Raw genomic sequence first — 21,606 nt, 5'->3', positions numbered from 1 at the left:
TTATCTCCTTTCCCAAAATTTTCCAATTTTTTGTAGGCATGCATATATATTCGTAATCAAGTACAAACATCCATGAAGGGTAGTTCGACCCCGACAAAAGTTTTCCAGTACTACACCCTTTGTGACTTGTACCAGGACAGCCTTTTTATCGCTTAGAAAGTGAACAAAAGGAAACGTCTTCGGAACGCAGAGAGATGGCACATCTTTATCGCTGGAGGTGAAGTTTTTTTTTTTCATCTTGCCGATACATTGCCGACAAGTTAACATACTGGTCTCTTGTTTTTTTTTTTTTTTTGTGCTCCAGTAAGACTTGTCGTCTCCCTCGAGCACTCGATCTGCGGACGCTGCCTGCGCATGTTTTCGTTCGTAACAATTGAAACATTTAAGAATATTCCTGGCATTTGCATATCTTCAAGCAACTATGATATGTCCCATTGGTCGTCCTTGACACAACCATTAATCTGGCCTGCGCGCAGTTACAATGACTATGGAGAGAGTAATCGCGCAGATCCCTTTCGCTGCAACATTTCGTGCACTTCATTTGACGTGCCCCTCCGCGGTGGTGCAGTAGCTAAGGTACTCGGCTGCTGACCCGCAGGTCGCGGGTGCGATTCCCGGCTGCGGCGGCTGCATTTCCAATTGGAGGCGGAAATGTTGTAGGCCCGTGTGCTCAGATTTGGGCGCACGTTAAAGAACCCCAGGTGGTCGAAATTTCCGGAGCCCTCCACACTGTAAAAAAAAATGTCTCGGTACACAGCAAAAGCTGCTGGTAAATCGTTGCCGGAGGCATTCTGTAAATGAGTAACAGCAGGCTCCGTATCACGAAGTCTCTGTTATACATTTTTCCGTATTCTCTTTCACATCATATCTGTATTCCTGAACACAGCAGATCTGTTATTTCAAACACAGCAAATCTGTTAACCCAAACACAGCAAATCTGTCAACCCAAACACAGCAAATCTGTCAACCCAAACACAGCAAATCTGTTAACCCAAACACAGCAAATCTGTTATTCCAAACACAGCAGATCTGTTATTCCAAACACAGCAAATCTGTTATCCCAAACACAGCAAATCTGTTATCTCAAACACATCATGACTCTGTTTGTAGGAATACAGAATTTGCTGTATTTAGAGGAGGAATAAACGGAGATCGCTGTAGAGCAGTCTGGCTGTAAATTATTCCGTTATTATTAATGAAAACAGAAGCTTCAGTAAAACACCTGGTTTCGTTTAATGGCTTTTCTGTGCTTGACTAAGGTTTTGTGTAGTTTCTTTGCCTTGAAGGAAAGAGTTGTTTCACTGAGCATAAAATAAACTTAGTTTTGGTAGTAACTTAATTTGTGAAAAACTAACACAAGCTTTTGTTGACCAGTACTGTCGAAAAGCCGATGTTTTACGGGATGGAATGGAATGTTTATGTGGCTGCCTGTAGATTCTCATGATTGAGTTTTATGTCCAATTTTATGTACTGTTTCAACCTACACTAATGCAGTCTTTATGTACTGTGTGTGTGTAAACCACCCCTGCTGCTGCATACCATATAAATAATAATGCAACATTAACAAAACACAGATGAATTTATTTACATATAATACATGTGCTGTAGCTTGCTACATCACCATTCTTCATCACTTCAGCATGTTTATGCCTGAAAAGAATGTGAAAAACAAGTGATCAAATGAATGCAAGAAGCAACTTACACACACTTTATAATGCCTTCTCTGTGTATGTATATGGCCCTTGATACAAAAAGTAGGGGCACGTGGTAGAGCAAAATGTGAAAAAAAAAATCGCTTTGTTTTCTTTGCAATTTGGGGAGGGGTGTCCCTTTGTGCATCCACATTCGTGCTTTTCATAAACAGCATTTTTGGTGGCTCAAAACCAGTTTTTCCAAAAGGAAGTAGCCAGTGAAAACACACTCTAGTGCAAGCCCCTTGCATTCGCTCTATGCTTACGGCCTAATTTTCTGACGTACAAAAGTCAAAATGCTTGTCTAGAGTCAGCTGTGTATAGAAGATTGTCGGGTAACTTCTAAAGCAGTCCGAAGACACTGTGCACCTTTGTATTCACAATCCGCCTTCAGAATACATAGGTTGGAACACTTTCAGCTCCTAGCATCATTACACCTTGCATTTGCCGTGCTTGTCGATAACCTTAGATGCTGGGGGTAAAGAAGGTTCTGAGGAAGTGTAAATTTCGTTGAAGCCCGTACAGTTTTCTTGTTAATGTGAATAAATCCCTGTGACGTACTGAGGTGCTGAACCAGCAAGCTCTTTATTGTTAAACCTCCCAGCCTTTTCAGCATCTTTCAAGGTGAATCACGTATATACATGGGGACAACGGGTATGCTCTAATGGACATGGACTAATATTTCTGATGCAACTGAATAACAATGTGTGAGAACGACTCAGTGTAAGTGTTGAGTTAATGGGAATTGAGTCACAGAATCTTTCCTTTCTTTGTTTAGGGTGAGAGTCCTAGAAATGGCGACATTGAATATTTTTTTTGCATTTAATAATGGTAGTATCACACGAGCCTCTATTCTGAGATAGGATTGAAGCTTGGCCAAACTACAATGAATTTGCTGGAAATCGTTGACCACACTTGACGATACGTTGCAGATAGAGCTGAATGACATCTCACAAAAAAAAAAAAACAAGACAAGCATTGCGAGAGGCTCCACGGCGAAAAATTGACTTTGGCAGTGATTACCAAGCTTGTAACTACTAAACAAAATAATTGAACAGTGTTTCTGACAGTGCGATCACTTTTCACCTGTTTTTGAACTTTATTCCATATCTCAAAACAGTTTTTTATTACTTAGCTACCATTATTTCCCATGTATTTTAAGATAACCAGTTGATTATTTTTTTTGTATACAGCTACTGAAGCAAAATAGAAGCTATGCACTTTACCGTTATTGTGTTACAAATTTTCATAGATGCCAATTAACTCAAAAGTCAAGCTCTAGTGGTAAAAAATTCACAAAAATTCTATATTATGAAGTTAAAAGAGCAAAAAGTTTGGAAGAAAATGATGTATGGATTATATGAATATCCCTTTTAGTCACTGAGAAAACTACCTAAAATCAGCAAAAATGCACAGGATGTATAGGGCCTGCCCGGCGCTCCTGAGAAGTTTCCCACTGGCTCTGATCATGCTCAGAATGAGCAGTTACATTTTCAGAAATATTTGTTGCTATTGTATAGCAGAATGCACGGGTGAATACCTATACTGATTTTCAACTTTGCATTCTGCTGTTAAGCTCTATGTGCCACATATAGCTACAAATTATGGCTGAACTTTCTTAATATAGATTTACCAGCGCAAAAAAAGACGGCACATATTTTAATCATGAACCAACTCGCCCAAGCAGCAGCTTTAGTGAAATTTTTTAAGCACTGTTTATTGATCACAGAATGTTTTTTTTCACTATGCTGAGGTGGGAGGGGGGGGGGGGTTGAGGATCCTGTAAAAAAACTGAAAGAGCTTGACCTGAACTAAGAAACATCATGTGAATATACACTACACTTATTCGTAGCCAGGCGGTGGCACACCGGGCCCGTGCCTCTCCCCTCCTTCCCCCCAAACTTTTTTCTCCATGAAATACTTAGCGCAAAATTACCATTTGCCTGCCCAGACCTCTGGTTCAGATCAAAAAGGGCCCCCTCCCCCTAAAAAGTTCTGTGTATGCCCTTGGTTTAGATGAATGAATTTCCAAACCCTGTTTAACATAAGCATCAGTGAGATTAGATAGATATATGGGGTTTAATGTCCTAAAACCACATATGGTTATGAGAAACGCTGTAGTGGAGGGCTCCGGAAATTTCGACCACCTGGGGTTCTTTAACGAAGCATCAGTGAGATTGATAACTAGGATAAAATTAAGGCCAAACCTTCCATTTTTCTCTTTTCACAACATACTATATGTCCTTGGCACAATTCACAGTATATAGAAATCTCAATTGAGAGTGCATTTTCATGTGCTGGCTCTTGTGAAATAATAGCAGTATATTTTGACTACACTCCGAAGGACAAAAAAAAAGAAAACGCCAGGCTCATAATACTTACAAACAAATTAAATTGAAAATGCAAAGCCACAATCAAGATAATATTCAGCTCTAATAACCGGATATCATCAGAAAATGTGTATGATTCATGCTCACACTTTCACTGATTGAAACGCAGCTTCTGGGCCAACTTCATTATCTTTGTGTGCACACTTGTGCGAGACTTCTGGCCACCTTCGCACCTGCTGCCCTTTTTCGTGTTGGAGCCCTTTAAGGTTATCAAGGTGTGGTTCAAATGAAACATATGAGAAGAGCACAAGGATGGGTACAGACTCGTCAATGGGCTTCATTTAGAACACGTATGGTTACACGCTACAGTCTGCAAATTCCTCATCTATGCATCATAGACTTGCATTAATTCTTGTACAATCTGAGCCAAATACGCTGGCCCAATCATTTTCCTCCTGAAAAAAAAAAAGAAGACCTCAGCAAGCTTAGGAGCCAATTGGTCAAGGCTGCATCTCCGAATTTCATTCTTGCCAGTAATGGCTGTCATAGTTTCTGACAAGTAATCAATGGACTTTCACTGAAGTCAGAGGCAGATAAGACCCTTGTCAGGAATCAACAACTTGTGTTCCCTGCGCCGTTCATATATATATTGGCCTGTTTGATTGATGTAAACATTCCTCCTGGTTTGATAAGCAACTAACAAACTAAAAGGTGTGGCACTTAGTGCAATTTTACACACCCTACTAGTGGTTTGTACGCTCCCAAAATTTTTCCAAGGCTTCCTTTGAAAAAATGTGCAATGGCCTTTTTCAGTCTTCGAATACGCACAATCATAAAATAAGTCTTCACATGCTCGTGGTAAATATGTTCAGAATGTATGATCTGATGTTAAAGTTGGGTTAATATTAAAGCACAGCATTTTGTCTGGTGAGCTAGTTTGTGGGTGAAGGTTACTCTTCTGTGCCGTTCAAGGTAAATGCTAAGACCCCGCATTGCCTCTATGAGGTGTGCAAGATTGCACTAAGTGCCACCCCACTGAGTTCGACGTGCGCTCGTCAAGTAGGATAACGAAGTCACTCAGACATGGAGGAATGTTAACATTGGTCATACAGGTCAATGTATAAATGAATGATGTAGGGAACACCAGCCCTTGATAAAGACCAGACAAGGTTCTCACCTGCCCAACTTAAATGCATACGAATTGTTTACTTTTAGTAAACCATGGCAGACTTTACTGGCAAAGACAAGAATTGAGATGCAGTTGTGACCCAATGGCACTTGAGCTTGCCTAGGCTTTTTTCCTAATGAACAAAAGCAATGATTGTGTCTGTGATACTTCACTCAGACTATCAGAATGAACGCAGGTTCCCTGCATGAGTGTACTGAATAAAACCCAGTTGCAGGTCTGCCCTCATCTTCCACTCTTCTCCTCCGACAACATCTGTTATTTAAGTGTATAAGTATCTACTGCACCTTGTAGCTGGAGTTAGGCTCACACTCATGTTGTAAAATGTCATCAATTTACTTGACCTCCTCGCACAACAATCAACACATAATGATATCGACAAGGGAACTCACCCAGTGCAATGATTGTAGGCGTTGATGGCAACTCGGCAAGCTTTTCAGTGATGCTTGTTCCCTCCTGGATGAGCAAAAATATCCCATGTACACAAAAGCACAAAGAGATATGTACAGTTGCGGCCATTCCAATATATAAATCAGAGATGCGATCCCTGCAATTCCGTTTTCCACCATGGTTCCTGGTCTATTGCAGGCTGTGTGCACCAAGTACAAATTACCTACCTAGGAGCCTTGAAACTTGGAACAATTTTAGAGCAAAGTAGAATGGATAGCGAGCACGCAAAAAAACCTGCTCACATTTTGATTCATTTTTCTCTTTGGATTACAGCAACATCATAGACAACTCTGAATGATTGCAGGTCAATATATCAATGTTAGTGGTGATAGTATTGCTTAAAATTATTTTGCATGTGCGACAGCAAGGGACAAAGTGAGCAACATCTTGCAACAACTCTGGCCTATTCCCATTCTTAGTGCCCTCCTCACTGCGTCGTAATGAGGCACTACAGCCAAAGTGACGAGAAACATTGTTCTGCAGTGCATTGCAAAAAACTAATGCTTTGTGCATGTGGAGCACTCTGATTGCACACAAACACTTTTTTTCCCATTGAGCCTGAAAAAGGCTAGTAAACCAAGTTTGTGCACTGTGGTTCACCATGCGTGCACCATGCCCCAACACAGTTTTTGTTGCATGAAGTCTCACTTTTCACAGCGCTACGTTCCTTCTCATTCACTCTGTGAACTTTATAGTCGGATGCTTGGGGACTTCACTCCCTATCCTAGTGGCTCTGATGAAACAATGGCACCTGCCCGCACTAACTGTTGGCTCAAGGGCAGTGTATTTTTTTTTTCAGAACATTTTTGTGACTACGACACAATGCGGATAACCAAAGTAAGTTCCACAAAAAAATTGAAAATTGCCTTTTTTTTACACTATCTTCAAATGCTGATACTTGTGACAAAGCGCGTGTTCCGGTGTAATTTTAATGAATAATGCTGCTGTACAAAGCCACCAAAATTACCTTAAAATGAAGCACAAAGGCAAAAGATATGCAAAGCTACACTATCCTCCTTTTAACTTGTGTCCAGCAATTCATGAATTAGGTATTTTTGGATGTTTAGCATATTTGTTCTGTCAAAAAATTTTGCTGCAGCGGTCACTAAATTCTCATACGGTAGCATTGCACTTGTTCTTTATGGGAAGAAAATACATCGATTAAGAAGTGTAAAAAAGTTAAGTCTGCTCAAAGTTCAGAAATTGTGAAATTAGAAGAAAACTGATTTCAGCAGTCAAAGTTTAATTTTCCTTTATACAAAAGCAGCTTTTTTCACAAAATTCAACTGAAAAAGCTATTGTTTTGTGCTAAAAACCTGCACAGCATTCAGTCGATCCCAGATATATTGAACTCGAAGGGGATCGCGATATATGTAGTTCAATATATCGATGAGTCGAAACACAAAATATGTGTATTTAAGGCATAAATTAGAGCATCTCAGACCTAAAAACAGTTTTTTGAAATCCTAACAAGCACTTAAAGAATGATTCTCTCACAATATGATAAAGAACAAGGCCTGAACATCTACTTTTGCAAGTTATCGCACTTCATTTCACTTGAAAATAGTCTGTAAACTTTTCTCTCTTTTTGCGTGCCACCAAGTTTCAGTTGTCCTCAATATCACTGGACCCTTCCAAGTAAGCAAATTCAGCTCATTCGGCCACAACAGCGCTGAGTGGCACTGAATGCCAATGTAAGCTCCGTAGAGCGTTGGTGGCGAAAGCAATAATTCCACGGCACCGTCAACATTGGGCATCATCTCGGCATCCATGCAGTCAGAACCAGCGACGTCGTCTTCTGCTCCAATGAAGCCGCTCGCTGTCCGAGATGGTGCCCGAAAACACTAACAAGGCATAGAATTTACTGAGGCATTGTACGCCCTTGACAGCAGTCATGACGCACTCAAAGTCGTCACCTGGCACAAAGCCCGCAAAGAAACAGTTCACGACTGTGCTTTACTTGAGGTCGCTCCTAGCACCAGCCATGATTTTTATCGCTACGAGCGTATCAATGTGTAGCGCCGACTTCCAAATGATGATTTATCAGTAACGAGGCGAGAAGTACACAGGTCCACAAGCCACAAAAGGCGATGCTGCCCACAAACGAGCAAGCTCCCACCGTCAGCATGTTGGTGATAGCGATGTCACTTGTGGCTTTGTCATTTTGTAACCGACAGCTGTTGCTTTGGTGCGGAAAGCTAGAAAAAAGCGTAGCCTCCGAAATGAGCGTTCTAAAACCGGAAGCACCAAAATACCTCATGAAGTTGCACATCTCGAAGGCCACGCTTTTCAGTCCCACATGCCATCATACACGATTGAATGCGAACATCGCAATGAGATCACTAAACTTCCTTAAGTCATTCCACTTCGTTTTGGTGCCCTCGGTCATCACCATGCCCCCACGTTAAAACCTGCAGATCGCACATCAAGCATACCGGTGCACTCACAAGTGCTGTGCAACGAGCTAGATCAGCAAGATGGAGTTTCAATGTTTCACTTTTCAGCACCCCCTTTTAGTCACTTGCACGCGAAAAGGGATCGGAACTTGTCGAATTGTGGCTATAAATGATCATTATTTGTTAGGAAAAATGCAATTTGTGGGCTTTAGCGTGGCTCAGAGTTCAATTTAGCGGATGTTCTGCTGTGCGTGAGTTCGATAGATGTGTACAGCAGTCCCGTATTTTTGCATGGGAAATTCAAGGGGATCTCTCAACTTTTTGATATAGCCAATAATTCGATATATCATAGTTTGATATACCCGGGATCGACTGTATTCTATAAAATCTAGAACCTAAAGCTGTTCTCAACAAACCAATACATCACTTTCTGAAAAGATGTTACTGTCCAGTTTTGTACTAACATAATGCAACAAAGTGAAACTTACTTCAAATACTTGGTAAAGGTAGTTCTTGTCTTCCTTAAAATGCGCGCAGAGGAATGGTAGCACAGCTACCTGGACTGCTTTTTCTCTTTGTCCTTCGTCTCTCACGCGCACCACCAGTTCCATAGTATGTTTCGTCGGCGCCTCCTCCATCATCTGAAATAATGCAGGCGCACAGGCCGCCATCCTCTCCTGGAAGATTTCCTGCAATTATTCCAAAAATCAAAGTAAATAACAGTTACTTGATAATAGATGAATTCATCTGTAGAGATATTAAAGTGAAAACTGATTGAAATGTAGAACTATATTACCACCCTACAATTGAGTGCAACAGCTGTGACACGCCAAAAAAAGAAGACAAAAAACAGACTGGTGGGGAATACCACCCTGAAACTACTGCACCAGCTTACTAGAACATGTTGTTGGCTAGTAGGTTCAGGCTGAAGAAAGGTAGGGACGTAAACCACATAGACAAGAAAAAAAGAAGTGGACGAGATAGAGCATTGATTGCAACAGATTTTGTTTGCAAAATAAAAAAGGCTCCTTTTGTTTTTGTAAACACCAAAGCATATGAGCAGGAAAATGGCGTGCACTCCACGATTATGACATCACTATAAAAAAAAAAAGGGGTTCAGCGGCAAATCGCTGTCACAACCAGACTCCCTTTCACAGTTATCTCCAACATCAGCAGGGGGTGTGCTACTGTGCTCTTGATCTGAACTGGATTCAATTTCAGGTACTTCCGTGCACTGTGTTGCAGTTTTGCCCCGGTGATACCTTGAAACATGTGTTCTGAAGGAACCTGCTGACCTCAGCACACTACCACAACCCACAAAAGGACACATAACAGCATCAATTCCACTCTCCAGATGGGCAGCTATGTGACCAAGAAGCTCCGTGCGAGTAGGCACACTCGCCCCGCATGACAACACAGAGCAGACAAACGCATCATCAGTCTGTTTGCTGCATCGCTTCTTGTGATGTCTGAAGACGTGACTTCTTAGGCTCTGATAGTTTTTAAACAAAGCTCCACAAGGCTCACAAGGGCAAAGGGCACCGCCCAACACACTGCTGTGATAGTGGTAGTGCTCGAAGTAGTCGGTCAATGTTGAAAATGTCTGTGCGCAATGCCGGCAAGTGGGCATTCTTCATTGATGTTATGGCTGCAATGAAGGTAGAGCACTTATTTTGCTAAATTACATTCACTGGCTTGTGCACTTTTTCAGACCGCCCAATTTTATAATAAAAACACTGCTACAATGGTAATAATACCTTACAGTCTACAATAGTAGAATCATTCCAATATCTGGTTAGCATGTCAGGTTATGTTCAATTTCATATGAACATTAGCCAATGCTTTTTAAGCAGTCCTCTATATAAGAGCACAGTGAATATAAATATTCTTGACCTGCTACAAATGTTTAAACTAAGTTGAAGCAGGCGGCGCAAGGAAAAGAAATAATGACGGAGACTGTAACATTAACTGCACAAATTCTACAGAAAACTGCACCCATACTTGCGCAACTTGGGTCTCTTAAAAGGCTATTCCTGAATGTGCAGTCAAAAGTGAGCTTAGCATATGCTCCAACATTACACATGTTCACAACTTAAGTAATGCTATCCATTATATCGCTAATGTTGACAACAGATGTTCATATCTTGCACATATGTGAAAGCAGCTTCAGCCTCTCAAGTGCAGCCAGGTCCAATATTGAATACAATTACTTTAAAATTTTAGCTTGAAACATAATTACTTTAAACAATTACTTAAAGCTTTTTGTGATATATTGACTAATCAAACAGTTGATACCAAGTATGAATTGCACCGTAGCCTGCCAGTAGTACGCGCAAGAGATGGAAATGGGTGGCTTCAAGATAGGGCACCCAAAACTTCGCATATGCGATCGCTTGATTCTGTTGCCATACACCAACTTCTTGGGTACACACAAGGACTCCCATGCTGGATTAGCTGCAGTTAAGCAGTAGTATGGCTAAGTGACGTGCAAATTCGCAATGTTGTCGGGTGTAAGCAATGTGTCGTGCAATTCCAAAGAAATGAACTGCTGAGCACGCAAATCAATAGACACAACAGAACATGCATGCGAAATGCGAGCGCCAATCGTACCTCACGGCTGTCACTCAAATTCCGCCAAGTACGGCAAAATAAGTTTACACACAGCCAAGTGACAGTTGCTGCCCCTGTCGTCTCCTACACCTATTTTTGTAGTAATGGACGTATGACTTGCAAGCGATGCAGGCATGGAAAACACGAGTGCTTTGTCTGCGCTCGATAAGACGACAAAGACACGTACACGCCTGGTGTGTACGTGACAGCAGACTCCTGCTGATCCGGCTTACAAGTGCACCTTATAACAGCCATGTGCATGGGCACCGAGGAGATCACTAATGAGTGCGTGCACAAACTGACCTGTGACATCCTCAAACTACAAAGATGCAACTCAACAGCAGGCTTCACCACAATAATACAATTAAGTGACACTAACAAAGGAAAAATGCCGTTATTGCTGAGTGCAAGCAATGCTTCATATAATTCCGAAGAATTAAACTGTTCACTGTACTGCTTCCTGCATGCGCAACTCAATAAAGGTGCAACACAGCGTGCGAGCACTATGGTCGTACCTCATAGCCGACACTAAAAATCCACAAAATGCACTGAAATATGCCTACGCACAGTAATGTTACCGTTGCTACCCCTACTGTTTTCTGTGCCTAATTTAGTAATAAGGTATGTATGAGCGATGCAAGCATGGCAAACACGTGTTTCATTATTCACCTTATAATAGCGACAGACATGTTACATGCCTAGCTCGTATGAGCTGTGGCATGCGAGTGCACCTTATAACTGTTTATAAGATAGGTAATGATCGATAACGGTGAAATAAATGCCTACCTGATTGTGATGTGTGCCAGGTGATGGACTTCGCAGGAAGGTGAGAGAGCTCTGACAATAGCCGCCTGCCTTGACCACGTAGGGTGCCAGAGACCACTGAGCTGAACAAGTGAAGAGTGCGCCAAAAAACTTGACAAGTGAGGAACCAAACAAATGAACTGCTAGCACTACTTGGTCCTGAGCACGTAAATCAATAACAAGATGCAACACAACCTGCATGCAAAATGCGAGCACCAATCGTACCTCACGGCTGTCACTCAAATTCCGCCAAGTACGGCAAAATAAGTTTACACACAGCCAAGTGACAGTTGCTGCCCCTGTCGTCTCCTACACCTATTTTTGTAGTAATGGACGTATGACTTGCAAGCGATGCAGGCATGGAAAACACGAGTGCTTTGTCTGCGCTCGATAAGACGACAAAGACACGTACACGCCTGGTGTGTACGTGACAGCAGACTCCTGCTGATCCGGCTTACAAGTGCACCTTATAACAGCCATGTGCATGGGCACCGAGGAGATCACTAATGAGTGCGTGCACAAACAGACCTGTGACATCCTCAAACTACAAAGATGCAACTCAACAGCAGGCTTCACCACAATAATACAATTAAGTGACACTAACAAAGGAAAAATGCCGTTATTGCTGAGTGCAAGCAATGCTTCATATAATTCCGAAGAATTAAACTGTTCACTGTACTGCTTCCTGCATGCGCAACTCAATAAAGGTGCAACACAGCGTGCGAGCACTATGGTCGTACCTCATAGCCGACACTAAAAATCCACAAAATGCACTGAAATATGCCTACGCACAGTAATGTTACCGTTGCTACCCCTACTGTTTTCTGTGCCTAATTTAGTAATAAGGTATGTATGAGCGATGCAAGCATGGCAAACACGTGTTTCATTATTCACCTTATAATAGCGACAGACATGTTACATGCCTAGCTCGTATGAGCTGTGGCATGCGAGTGCACCTTATAACTGTTTATAAGATAGGTAATGATCGATAACGGTGAAATAAATGCCTACCTGATTGTGATGTGTGCCAGGTGATGGACTTCGCAGGAAGGTGAGAGAGCTCTGACAATAGCCGCCTGCCTTGACCACGTAGGGTGCCAGAGACCACTGAGCTGAACAAGTGAAGAGTGCGCCAAAAAACTTGACAAGTGAGGAACCAAACAAATGAACTGCTAGCACTACTTGGTCCTGAGCACGTAAATCAATAACAAGATGCAACACAACCTGCATGCAAAATGCGAGCACCAATCGTACCTCACGGCTGTCACTCAGATTCCGCCAAATATGGCAAAATAAGTTTACACACAGCCAAGTGATAGTTCCTGCCCCTGTCGTCTCCTACACCTATTTTTGTAGTAATGAACGTATGACTTGCAAGCGGTGCAGGCATGGAAAACACGTGTGCTTTGTCTGTTGCACTCAAAGGTGGTGTGGTGTCCATGTCGAACGCGGACAGCATCATGGGCACTTCGGCATTGGGGTCACTAGTAGCCGGCGTTGCGCCCGCGCCAGTGTTGGGTCGGCGCGGGTGCTTTGTTAGGCCTAGCCTTGAACGTACCCCGGGCGCGTCCTCGTTGTGGGGTTTTTTTCGCTTCTGTGCTTTAAGTCCCGAAGATTTTGGTTGCAAAAGAGTCTTAGCAGCTTTACTGACCTTGCGCACAGGAATCTTGGAGGCAGGAAGAGAAGTTCCGGGGCAATCCGGCGTTTTTGTGGGAGCAGATGCAGCCGTGACTGATGTACACGACGCTCGTAGCGCCCTCTTAGGCTACGAAGGGAGGCGCTCAGCTGAAACGGCACCGGCGGGTGGTGCGGCTTTTAATCGAACTCGCGACGCTCCCTTTGGGGCAAACTGACTACTTTAGCGCCTGCCTACAATTTGTTTTTGTATTCTAGCCGACACCACGATGCACCGATGCTATCTTGCACCCATTCTATTGGGCAGTGATGGCCGGACACACCGCAGCAGTCGTGTTATTTTGTGTGACCATCAACGCATTTTTTTTTCTTTTGGCCTGTTGTGGTTGGGAAGAGCTATGGTGGTGCAAAAAATTTATCGGTTATTCAGGAAAAGTGGTGTAAAGGGAAATAGTTCTGAAGAATCGATGTTCTCGTCGCAGGTAGTGAGAACCATTCAACAACCGATGAATTCTTCGGTGACGAAGTGAAGTCGCCGTCGGTGTTCACCGAGTAGACTCATGAATTCATAAAAAGAACAAACGTTTCCCCGAGCCTTCCAAATTTTATTATTGGGCTTGAGCTTGCATGGTAGGCTTGACGGTGCGAAACAGCGTGAAAACAACGAGTTCATACAAAGAAACAGCAAACCGCACCCTTTTAAAATACACTTCATTACTGTGTTTCATTGACTGCGTGTTAATTGGTGTGCCAACTATACAACGCAGCTACGATTATAGGATTGCTCTCACTAAACAAGTCAAGGCTTGCAAGCACGAAAAAAAAAAGGAACGAAAATAGGAGAACATGTACACTGTCTCTTCTTCTGTGTGTCGTGCATTCTCACGATGTGACGAAAAAAAAAAAAACGTAAACTATTATGCACACCATCAAGATTCACATATATGCAGGGATTCTTGGACGGGTATGTTTTTTTTTCACTATCTTTTGTCAATAAAGTCTCATAGACGCAGTACAAGTACCTGTTCGCTTTCAATCTTGCAAGATTGAAAACGAAGTGCAGCGCCTTTCGACGATATATATATATATATATATATATATATATATATATATATATATATATATATATATATATATATATATATATATATATATATATATATATATATATATATATATATATATATATATATATATATATATATATATATATATATATATATATATATATCGGAAGCGAAAAAGCACGACGTACGCCGAAACACCTTTACTAATTACAAATGTTTCGGCTGATGGGCCAGCCTTCGTCAGTGTGACCACACTAACGAAGGCTGGCCCACCATATCGTCTCGCTTTATAACTTTTTATGGCAACCCGACTTCGCTACTAATAGTAAATTTAGCTTCCCTTGCGGTGAAGTATCATAATGCTGTAATTATCCTCTTCCTTAATCGGTAAAAACTCTGAAACGTTCTCTTTTTCTTTTTTACCGCTGCTATCCTTCTCCGCCTCTCCGAATATATATATGTATCCATACTGGCACTTTCCAGTGATCCTGCATGCAGCTCTTTTTCTCCATTGTGAGTTAATGAACAGTTTCTCTTCCTCATTCTCTCGTATTTCTTAGTCTATCTTCGAACCCAATGTTGCTCTAAGCTTAATTTCCTCATCAAAGCCTGCCCAGTTATCACACTTTCCGTCTTCGTTTTCTGACTTTCCATGAGCGTACAATGCGAATCTGCGCATTCCTTACACACTGTGGGACGCCTCATCTTAGTCGGCGACTGCAGCGTTGCCGCTGTATGTATACGTTAGCCACCCGCCACGATAGCTCTCTCAAGGCATTGTCCATGGCTATCGCTTAATTTTCTGTTCTAGTTCACTGTATCATTGTCGAACGGGGGGAATGGTCAAAGTTCAGCCAGTATGTCGCCGACAGCTCTCTCAAGGCATTGCCCATGGCTGTCGCTTAACTTTCTGTTCTAGTTCACTGTATCATTGTCGAACGGGGGGAATGGTCAAAGTTCAGCCAGTATGTCGCCGTGCACACAAATCACGGAAGCGTGTTCTTGAAGTACAGAAGACATACGTTTTTCTGGTGTTTTACGGAAGGAGCGAAAGAACGGAAACATCGACTGCTGCTTTACGGCAACTCCTGCTGTTTCCCATAAACCGCAGCACAGTTTGTGCTTTAAACGTCCAGTCTCGCTATTTTTCAGGAAACAGATGTTACTCTGTAGTTTCTACGGTCTGCTCCGACGTTAAAACACGGATATTTTTTACAGTGCACTACGGCGTCTCTCATAATCATATGGTGGTTTTGGGACGTTAAACCCCACAAATCAATATATCAACTTCATTTGACGTGCATCGTTTCGCACGTACCGATACACCTTGTTTTTTTTTTCTTTGTCAGACTAACTGTTTTGCGAAAGATTGCCACTGCATGATAGATTCGTTAGAGGGAAACGTGCCTGGGGCTTCTGGCGCTATCTTCTCGAGATTAAGCGAAGCTTTAGTATTACAGGAAGGTCTCTGCCGCACCTTATCGGCGATATTAGTTATAACTACGTTCTACTTGCAGTTACTATCAGCAGCCAAATAATCTTATCAGTTCCGACAGGCTTGGCGGATGCGTGCTGAGTAGGCCATACTGGTCATTACACAGGTCATCGTTTTAGGAGACGTGTTTATTTCCGAATGGCTGAAATAGTCATTACCAGCTTTTTTTTTTCATTTTTTAAATAATACAATTGTCAGCGGGGATTTCGACGATGATTCTCAGATAAAGTGCGCATTCTACGAACAGGGTGTAAGAAGAGATATATGACCGATCGCTGAATGAGAAGAGAGGAGGCTTGCACGTGCCAGCACTCCCCAAATTGATCGACAAGAAAAGCAGTGTATACTTTTCTCACGAGATAGCTGTGGCGTCCGCTTTTTTTAAGGAGAAGGCCTGCTTGTTTCTTTTTCTTCTTTGCAACGTTCGTGAGATAATGTCAAATATGGTAACTATGTTTCTATGACCAGCGAAACTACTTCCCTACCTATCTATGTTCAAAGATGGCCGAGTATTCAATTCACCTGCGTTGGTTTCTCCTGTGTCACATTACGATGACCTTCACGAATACTTCACTGCCAAATGTGACCGGCCTGCTTTTGGTAAGTAAATAGATAGGATGCCATTTATTATTTAATTCGTGAAGTATGCAGCTGGTTCCTTCCATGTGATTTCGCGCGATTCCGTTTTTTTCCTTACTTCTTATGCTTCTAGATTTAGTTCTGTCACGTTTAGAAAAGCATGTATTTGTATTCGTGAGTAATTGTCTAATGCAGCGTACTGCGTATGGCACTTTTGCCCCTGCTTTTGTTATTATAGTTTCACAAAGTCAGTTCATCTTTTATGGTGGCGTTTTTGTTTCAATACCGCTTGCTGGGTGTTCCTCTTCTGTATACCTGTATTTTGTCTAAAACAAAGATATTAGTGAAAACTTTCGCTCCTACATGTATCATGTCGCATTAATGCGAGCAGTTCAATACTTTGCCAGAAAATGTATCGCCATGCTTTCTATAAATATTTGTAATTGAATTAATTATTAAACTGATGACGAATACAGCTCCTTCAATCTATTGTTCTGTCTGTATTCACATTTTTGTTTTTCATGTTTGGTATTGCTTTTTACGTTAATTGCGTCTGTGGGGCAACCATGTACTTCTCTATATGAGCAGTCGTATAATACAGCGCGTGTGACTATGCTATACATTTGCTCCTGAACTTGTCATTAGTTGAACTTAAAATGTTACTCTTCTTTTTGTGTACTGTTGTAATCCCGCTAACTTGTTGTCCATCTACCTGCACGCGCACTTGTAAACTTGGCGAAATAAAGATACACATGAAAAACCAGCGGTGTAGTACACGTTTTTCTGAAAGCCGAACGAAAGCTCGTGCGTCCTTCGATCCTTCCCCGAATTCAAACGATTTCCCGTTGCAATCACAATGCTGGAACGTCTCGTTACATTCAGACTGCATGCGATTTTCTTTTTAACTCAACATAGCCTGCAATAATCGCGACTCAAGATGAACTAACCATTTTAATGGTTCAAGTTTGATACTGCCTAAAGCAGGCTATATGAAGTGAACTAAAATTTTAAGGAAACGCTCTATGGGTTAACTCTTTTTCATGGCGCCTCACATACTTGATTAATTTGTAACTGAAATTTTCGTGCTCTTTCGAGAGACAGAGAGAGAGAGAGAGAATAACCATTTCCTAGAGAATGTATATACGGGCCCCCAGTTCAGGGCTCTATTTCCTTGCGCAACACTTCGAGCCGGCTGGATCAGCTAGTGCAGTTTCTGCCGGCGTAAGATAAGCAGTGCAGACTTTCAAGAGAAAAAGGGTGGGATCGGGGATCAGAGGAACATTCTGAGGAGCACAGCCTTCTCACGTAGAGTGGTATACACGGTCGGTACAGATCCACGTTGGTATTCGTACGAGCCGTCAGGTTGCAGCGCTACAGATGCTCAAGTTTATAAGAATGGAAGCTATGAGCGTATGTGTATGGGTTCATCTTGGTTGAACAGCACGCGTGGGACAAAGGAAAAGAACACAAACAAGCGGTGACTCGCAGCTAACATTTATTAAAAAAAACGGATGATGTATAGGTGAAGTGCCACTTAAAAGAAAAAAAATGCAAGAACATCAAACAGCAAAGACGGCCTAACACGCCACAAGCAGGATTAAAAAATTGATAACATTGGTATCATCATTTGCAAGTGCAAGAAAGATAGCTAAATTCTGGGTCGCTCAGAGCAGCTGACGGCATGCTGACACAATTCTTTGTTTCCTTCTGATGTGGATGGCTTCAATCACTTCTCTTGTTAGGCGATTCCTCTGACGCGACAGTATCATGGTGTGGTTGAATAAGGGTCGCCGCTCGTTGACGCGAATGCGGCTGCGTACTCAGACAAGATAAAAAATGTAAGGAAGACGTCTTTGTTCTTTTCGCGCGACCAAACTTGTTTCCTTTTGCGGTCGTCCTAGATAAAAGACAAAAATAAGATACAGCAATGGCTGCTGTTCGAAATAGTCTATGTCGCAGCTAAAAAAACACAGTAATCATTGCGATCTCGGTTGTGCATGCGCCGGATGCAGTATGCGCAAGATGACTAGGTCTGCTTGAATCATCTGCGAGCCTTCCGTGGCCTGAATGACTGCCATGCTTAGTGTGAAGACTTGTCCCTCCCTTTGTAGGCGGGGGTGTTGAAAACATTTTTTTTTCGTCGTGTACAAGGGTCTACACAATGTCTAAACGCATCACCTCTTAAGATTTGTCAGACCTTTACCGAGCCTACGCAAAGGGCACGAACTCTCGGTTCAATGGTTTGGCGAGTCCTACGAACGTCGCAGTCGAGCAACACTGGTAGCAGGGAGCGTTGCGGAGCAAGTTGCCTCTGTCCTCAGGATCGTCCTTGCTGCGCACGAGCGTGAGACTCCGTTCCACGCCGTTCAAAGTCAGGTAATGGTAGTGAAGAAAACGTAGGCGAGGAAGAGCAGCCGCCAGTGCACGGAAGCAGGTCTCGGCGACTTCGTTAGGACAGGAAACAGTCGACAGCAGGTACAGGTACAGCAGGCTGTGGACGCTCGAAAGCATGGCCTGTAAGCAAAGGACAATGATCGATTGGCCGCTATCATAATCAAAGCTTTAAGGAATGTAAGGCCAGAAGCCTGGAATGCGCGACAAATATATCACACTTTCTTAAGCAGGGCGGCTGCATTTCCGATGGAGGCGGAAATGTAGGCCCGTGTGCTAAGATTTGGGTGCACGTTAAAGAACTCCAGGTGGACAAAATTTGCATGTGGAGCCGATCGGGGAACAAAATTGCTCGCCGGCACGAAGACGCTTGCCAAGCAAACAGCTTGTTACAACCCAACTCATGAGCGCATCAGTGTGTCGTGACATCTCAAGCCTCCCTCGTGCTTACAAAAAAATGTTCAGTTGTAAATGAGTTGTAGGACCATACGCGAAAACTCTTCGCTAGCTTGCTATGTGAACGTACTTGGATTAATCAACATAATAGGTTACAATGAAAATTGGTGTGTCATATGGCTCTTAAAATAAACAGAGTGACATTCAGGGCATTGCGGCATCAAAAGATACTTGCATAAAAGAAGCTCACCAACACAGAGGCGTCTTCAATGTCTATACTGCCGTGCCGAAGAACCAGGCAGGTGGGTGAGCATGTCTCGGAGAGTACCTTAGCCAGATGCTCGTAGCGCGGGCTCGAGGGGCTGGCGCAACCGGAGAGTCGCACCGTAGTGGTTGGCCCGCAGCACTCGATGAAGTGCAGGTCCACAGGGAACCTGATGCCAGACAGGGTGAGCCGGTCAAGCCGTTTCTGAAAGCCGACAGTGCCTCCGGGAACGTTGGTCGGTGCGTCAGAATCCAGGGGAACGCCCACTTCGCAACCGAGACAGCGGACCAAGCCGCCATTCTCGTAGCGGACGTCCAGTTCCCCGAAGTGTGGGCAGTGTTGCGCCAGAAGGCGCAGAGCCGACAGGCGACGCAGACCGCAAGGGGTCGCCGAAAGAGACTGCAGGAACCGTAACTTTTTCAGCGTGGCATCCTGAAGCAGTTCTTTGACGTCGAGGTCGGCACCAAAGTGGAAGGAGCTGATGTTGAGTTCTAAGAGGTACCTGAACGAATCTGTGAAGAAAAAGAGAAGGCTATCGCGGTACACCAGGCCCGCCTGCGGGTAAACGACGCTCGAAGGGTCATCCGGGAGCAACACAAAGCACACACGATTGGTAAACGACCAGTCGTGGCCACGGAAGGCCGCTAGCATCAGTTCAGGGGTGAGGTTTCTGCGTTTGGTGTGAACGGCAACCACAGTCGCCTGATTCGGCATGCGACGGCGCTCGCCGGAGTCCTCTGCAAGATGGTGAAACGTGAAGACAGACATGATTCCGCCAGGCCTGCGGTGCTCGACGTTGGCGCACACAGAGATGCAGTTAAACAACCCCAACGGCGAGACGAGTGATTGGCAGTGCGGCGGCTGTTCCGAGGTGAAAGTGAATTTTTCCAGACGTAATGCCTCTTCGCAGAGGGCGTTCAAGAAGCTGCCGCGCAGGAAGTGCACGTGGAGGTGTTTCAGGTTCACGCTTTCTCGCAGAATTGTGGCGAAAAGCTGGTAACTCGCGTCGTAGGCCATCTCCACGTAGATGTGGTGCAGGTCGGGGAGTATGTACCGGTTCACCCATACGTCCTTGTCGGGATACTCTCCCACTTCCTGGACCACCTCGCACACGAGGGTGAGCTCAAGGCGGACAAGGTGCCGCATGTGCCCGAGTATTAACGTCACCAGGGCACCAGGCTGGATCGAGCAGCTTAGGCACCGAAGTGAATTGGTGAACGCGCATTTCTTGATGATAGGAATCACTTCGTCGGTCTCTAGATGAATGCAGTTCGTTAGGTCCAGTGATTCGACTTCCAACGGCGTCTCGAACTTCCGGATCTGCAAGACCAGGCTGTCGATGCCTTGGTCGGGGGTCAGACGAACACTCATTTGCGGAACTGCGTTCTAATGCCTTTCGAGCTGGGAGAATCGTTTGTGCTCGCTAAACGATGTAGGCTTCAGCGCTGGCTGCTAAGACGGGCGTCGCGACATGCAGCTATCGAGGAATCACGCTCCTCGCGGGCATTGCATGCGTTATATCTACGATTAACGATCATGACGTCACCTGGGAGCAGTGGCGCCGTCGTGCTTCTGGATTCAGGCAAAAGTAATGAAACACGTGTAGATTAGGCGAGGAAGCTATTCATGTAACTCTGGAAACCAAAATTTATATCGCTATACTCGTCAATGGTCGCTGTCACGCCCAACTGTTTTCTTCTGAAAATCGTGAACCGACGAGCCAAACTGCGTGAGACCTTATGCAAAATCGCTGCCTTCTGTCGGCCGCCGCGTGCATATGCCGCTATCTTAGAGGTTCGGGCGTGGCGCAGTACGCACGGTCATCGTGTGTTCACTTATACTTTAGGCGTACTGACGTGAGGCGTGTATTGGCTGATAATTTCAATGCTGACGTATTGCTGCGTCTCTTGCAGCGCATATAGAGGAACTTGAAACGCTGAAGAAAAAAAAACGGTAAGCCGCAAACACTGCCCCTTGTTATATTTTTTCAAGCTGATGACGTTTCCAGCATGTGCTCCGGACACTGCTCCCGAAACACGTGTTTTGCGTAGTGCGGGCGAAAACAACCAAGATGGCGAGAGCAGGAACCACCTAGTCCTTCACTTCTTCGTCCTCTAGGTTAGCGGAACATTACAATATGATGAAAAGAAGCTAACAATATGACGAAAAGAAGATACGTGCACAGGCGAGTTTAGTTTTTAGATTGTCCGCTAGATGGTGGTACTTGTGTATGATCTATATACGATGAAAAGATGCGAGATGGGGGTATTTGGAGTGTTTACTATAGATGGGCGGACAGAGAGACGCATGG

The 21,606-nt window shown here is 43.7% G+C and overlaps 2 protein-coding genes across 2 annotated transcripts; both read right to left on the bottom strand.

The window, feature by feature from the left end:
• Positions 1–1,560: 1,560 nt before the first annotated feature.
• On the bottom strand, positions 1,561–16,615 carry LOC142767723 (uncharacterized). Its single transcript, XM_075869936.1, has 7 exons — positions 16,607–16,615; positions 13,119–13,252; positions 12,479–12,579; positions 11,450–11,550; positions 8,542–8,742; positions 5,600–5,663; positions 1,561–1,650 (listed from the first exon to the last, which is right to left on the bottom strand). The coding sequence occupies exons 1-7, from the start codon at positions 16,613–16,615 to the stop codon at positions 1,631–1,633; spliced, it is 630 nt and encodes a 209-aa protein (XP_075726051.1). The 3' UTR covers positions 1,561–1,630.
• Positions 16,616–17,721: 1,106 nt separating this feature from the next.
• LOC119179988 (uncharacterized) lies at positions 17,722–20,913 on the bottom strand. The gene is made up of 2 exons (XM_037431118.2): positions 19,281–20,913; positions 17,722–18,757 (listed from the first exon to the last, which is right to left on the bottom strand). The coding sequence occupies exons 1-2, from the start codon at positions 20,664–20,666 to the stop codon at positions 18,452–18,454; spliced, it is 1,692 nt and encodes a 563-aa protein (XP_037287015.2). The 5' UTR covers positions 20,667–20,913; the 3' UTR covers positions 17,722–18,451.
• Positions 20,914–21,606: the final 693 nt, after the last annotated feature.

This window comes from Rhipicephalus microplus, chromosome 7 (genome assembly GCF_043290135.1).
Source record: "Rhipicephalus microplus isolate Deutch F79 chromosome 7, USDA_Rmic, whole genome shotgun sequence".
Classification (NCBI taxonomy): Eukaryota; Metazoa; Arthropoda; class Arachnida; order Ixodida; family Ixodidae; genus Rhipicephalus; species Rhipicephalus microplus.
The sequence above is the reverse complement of the archived record's forward strand: the minus strand, read 5'-3'. Positions and strand labels throughout refer to the sequence as shown.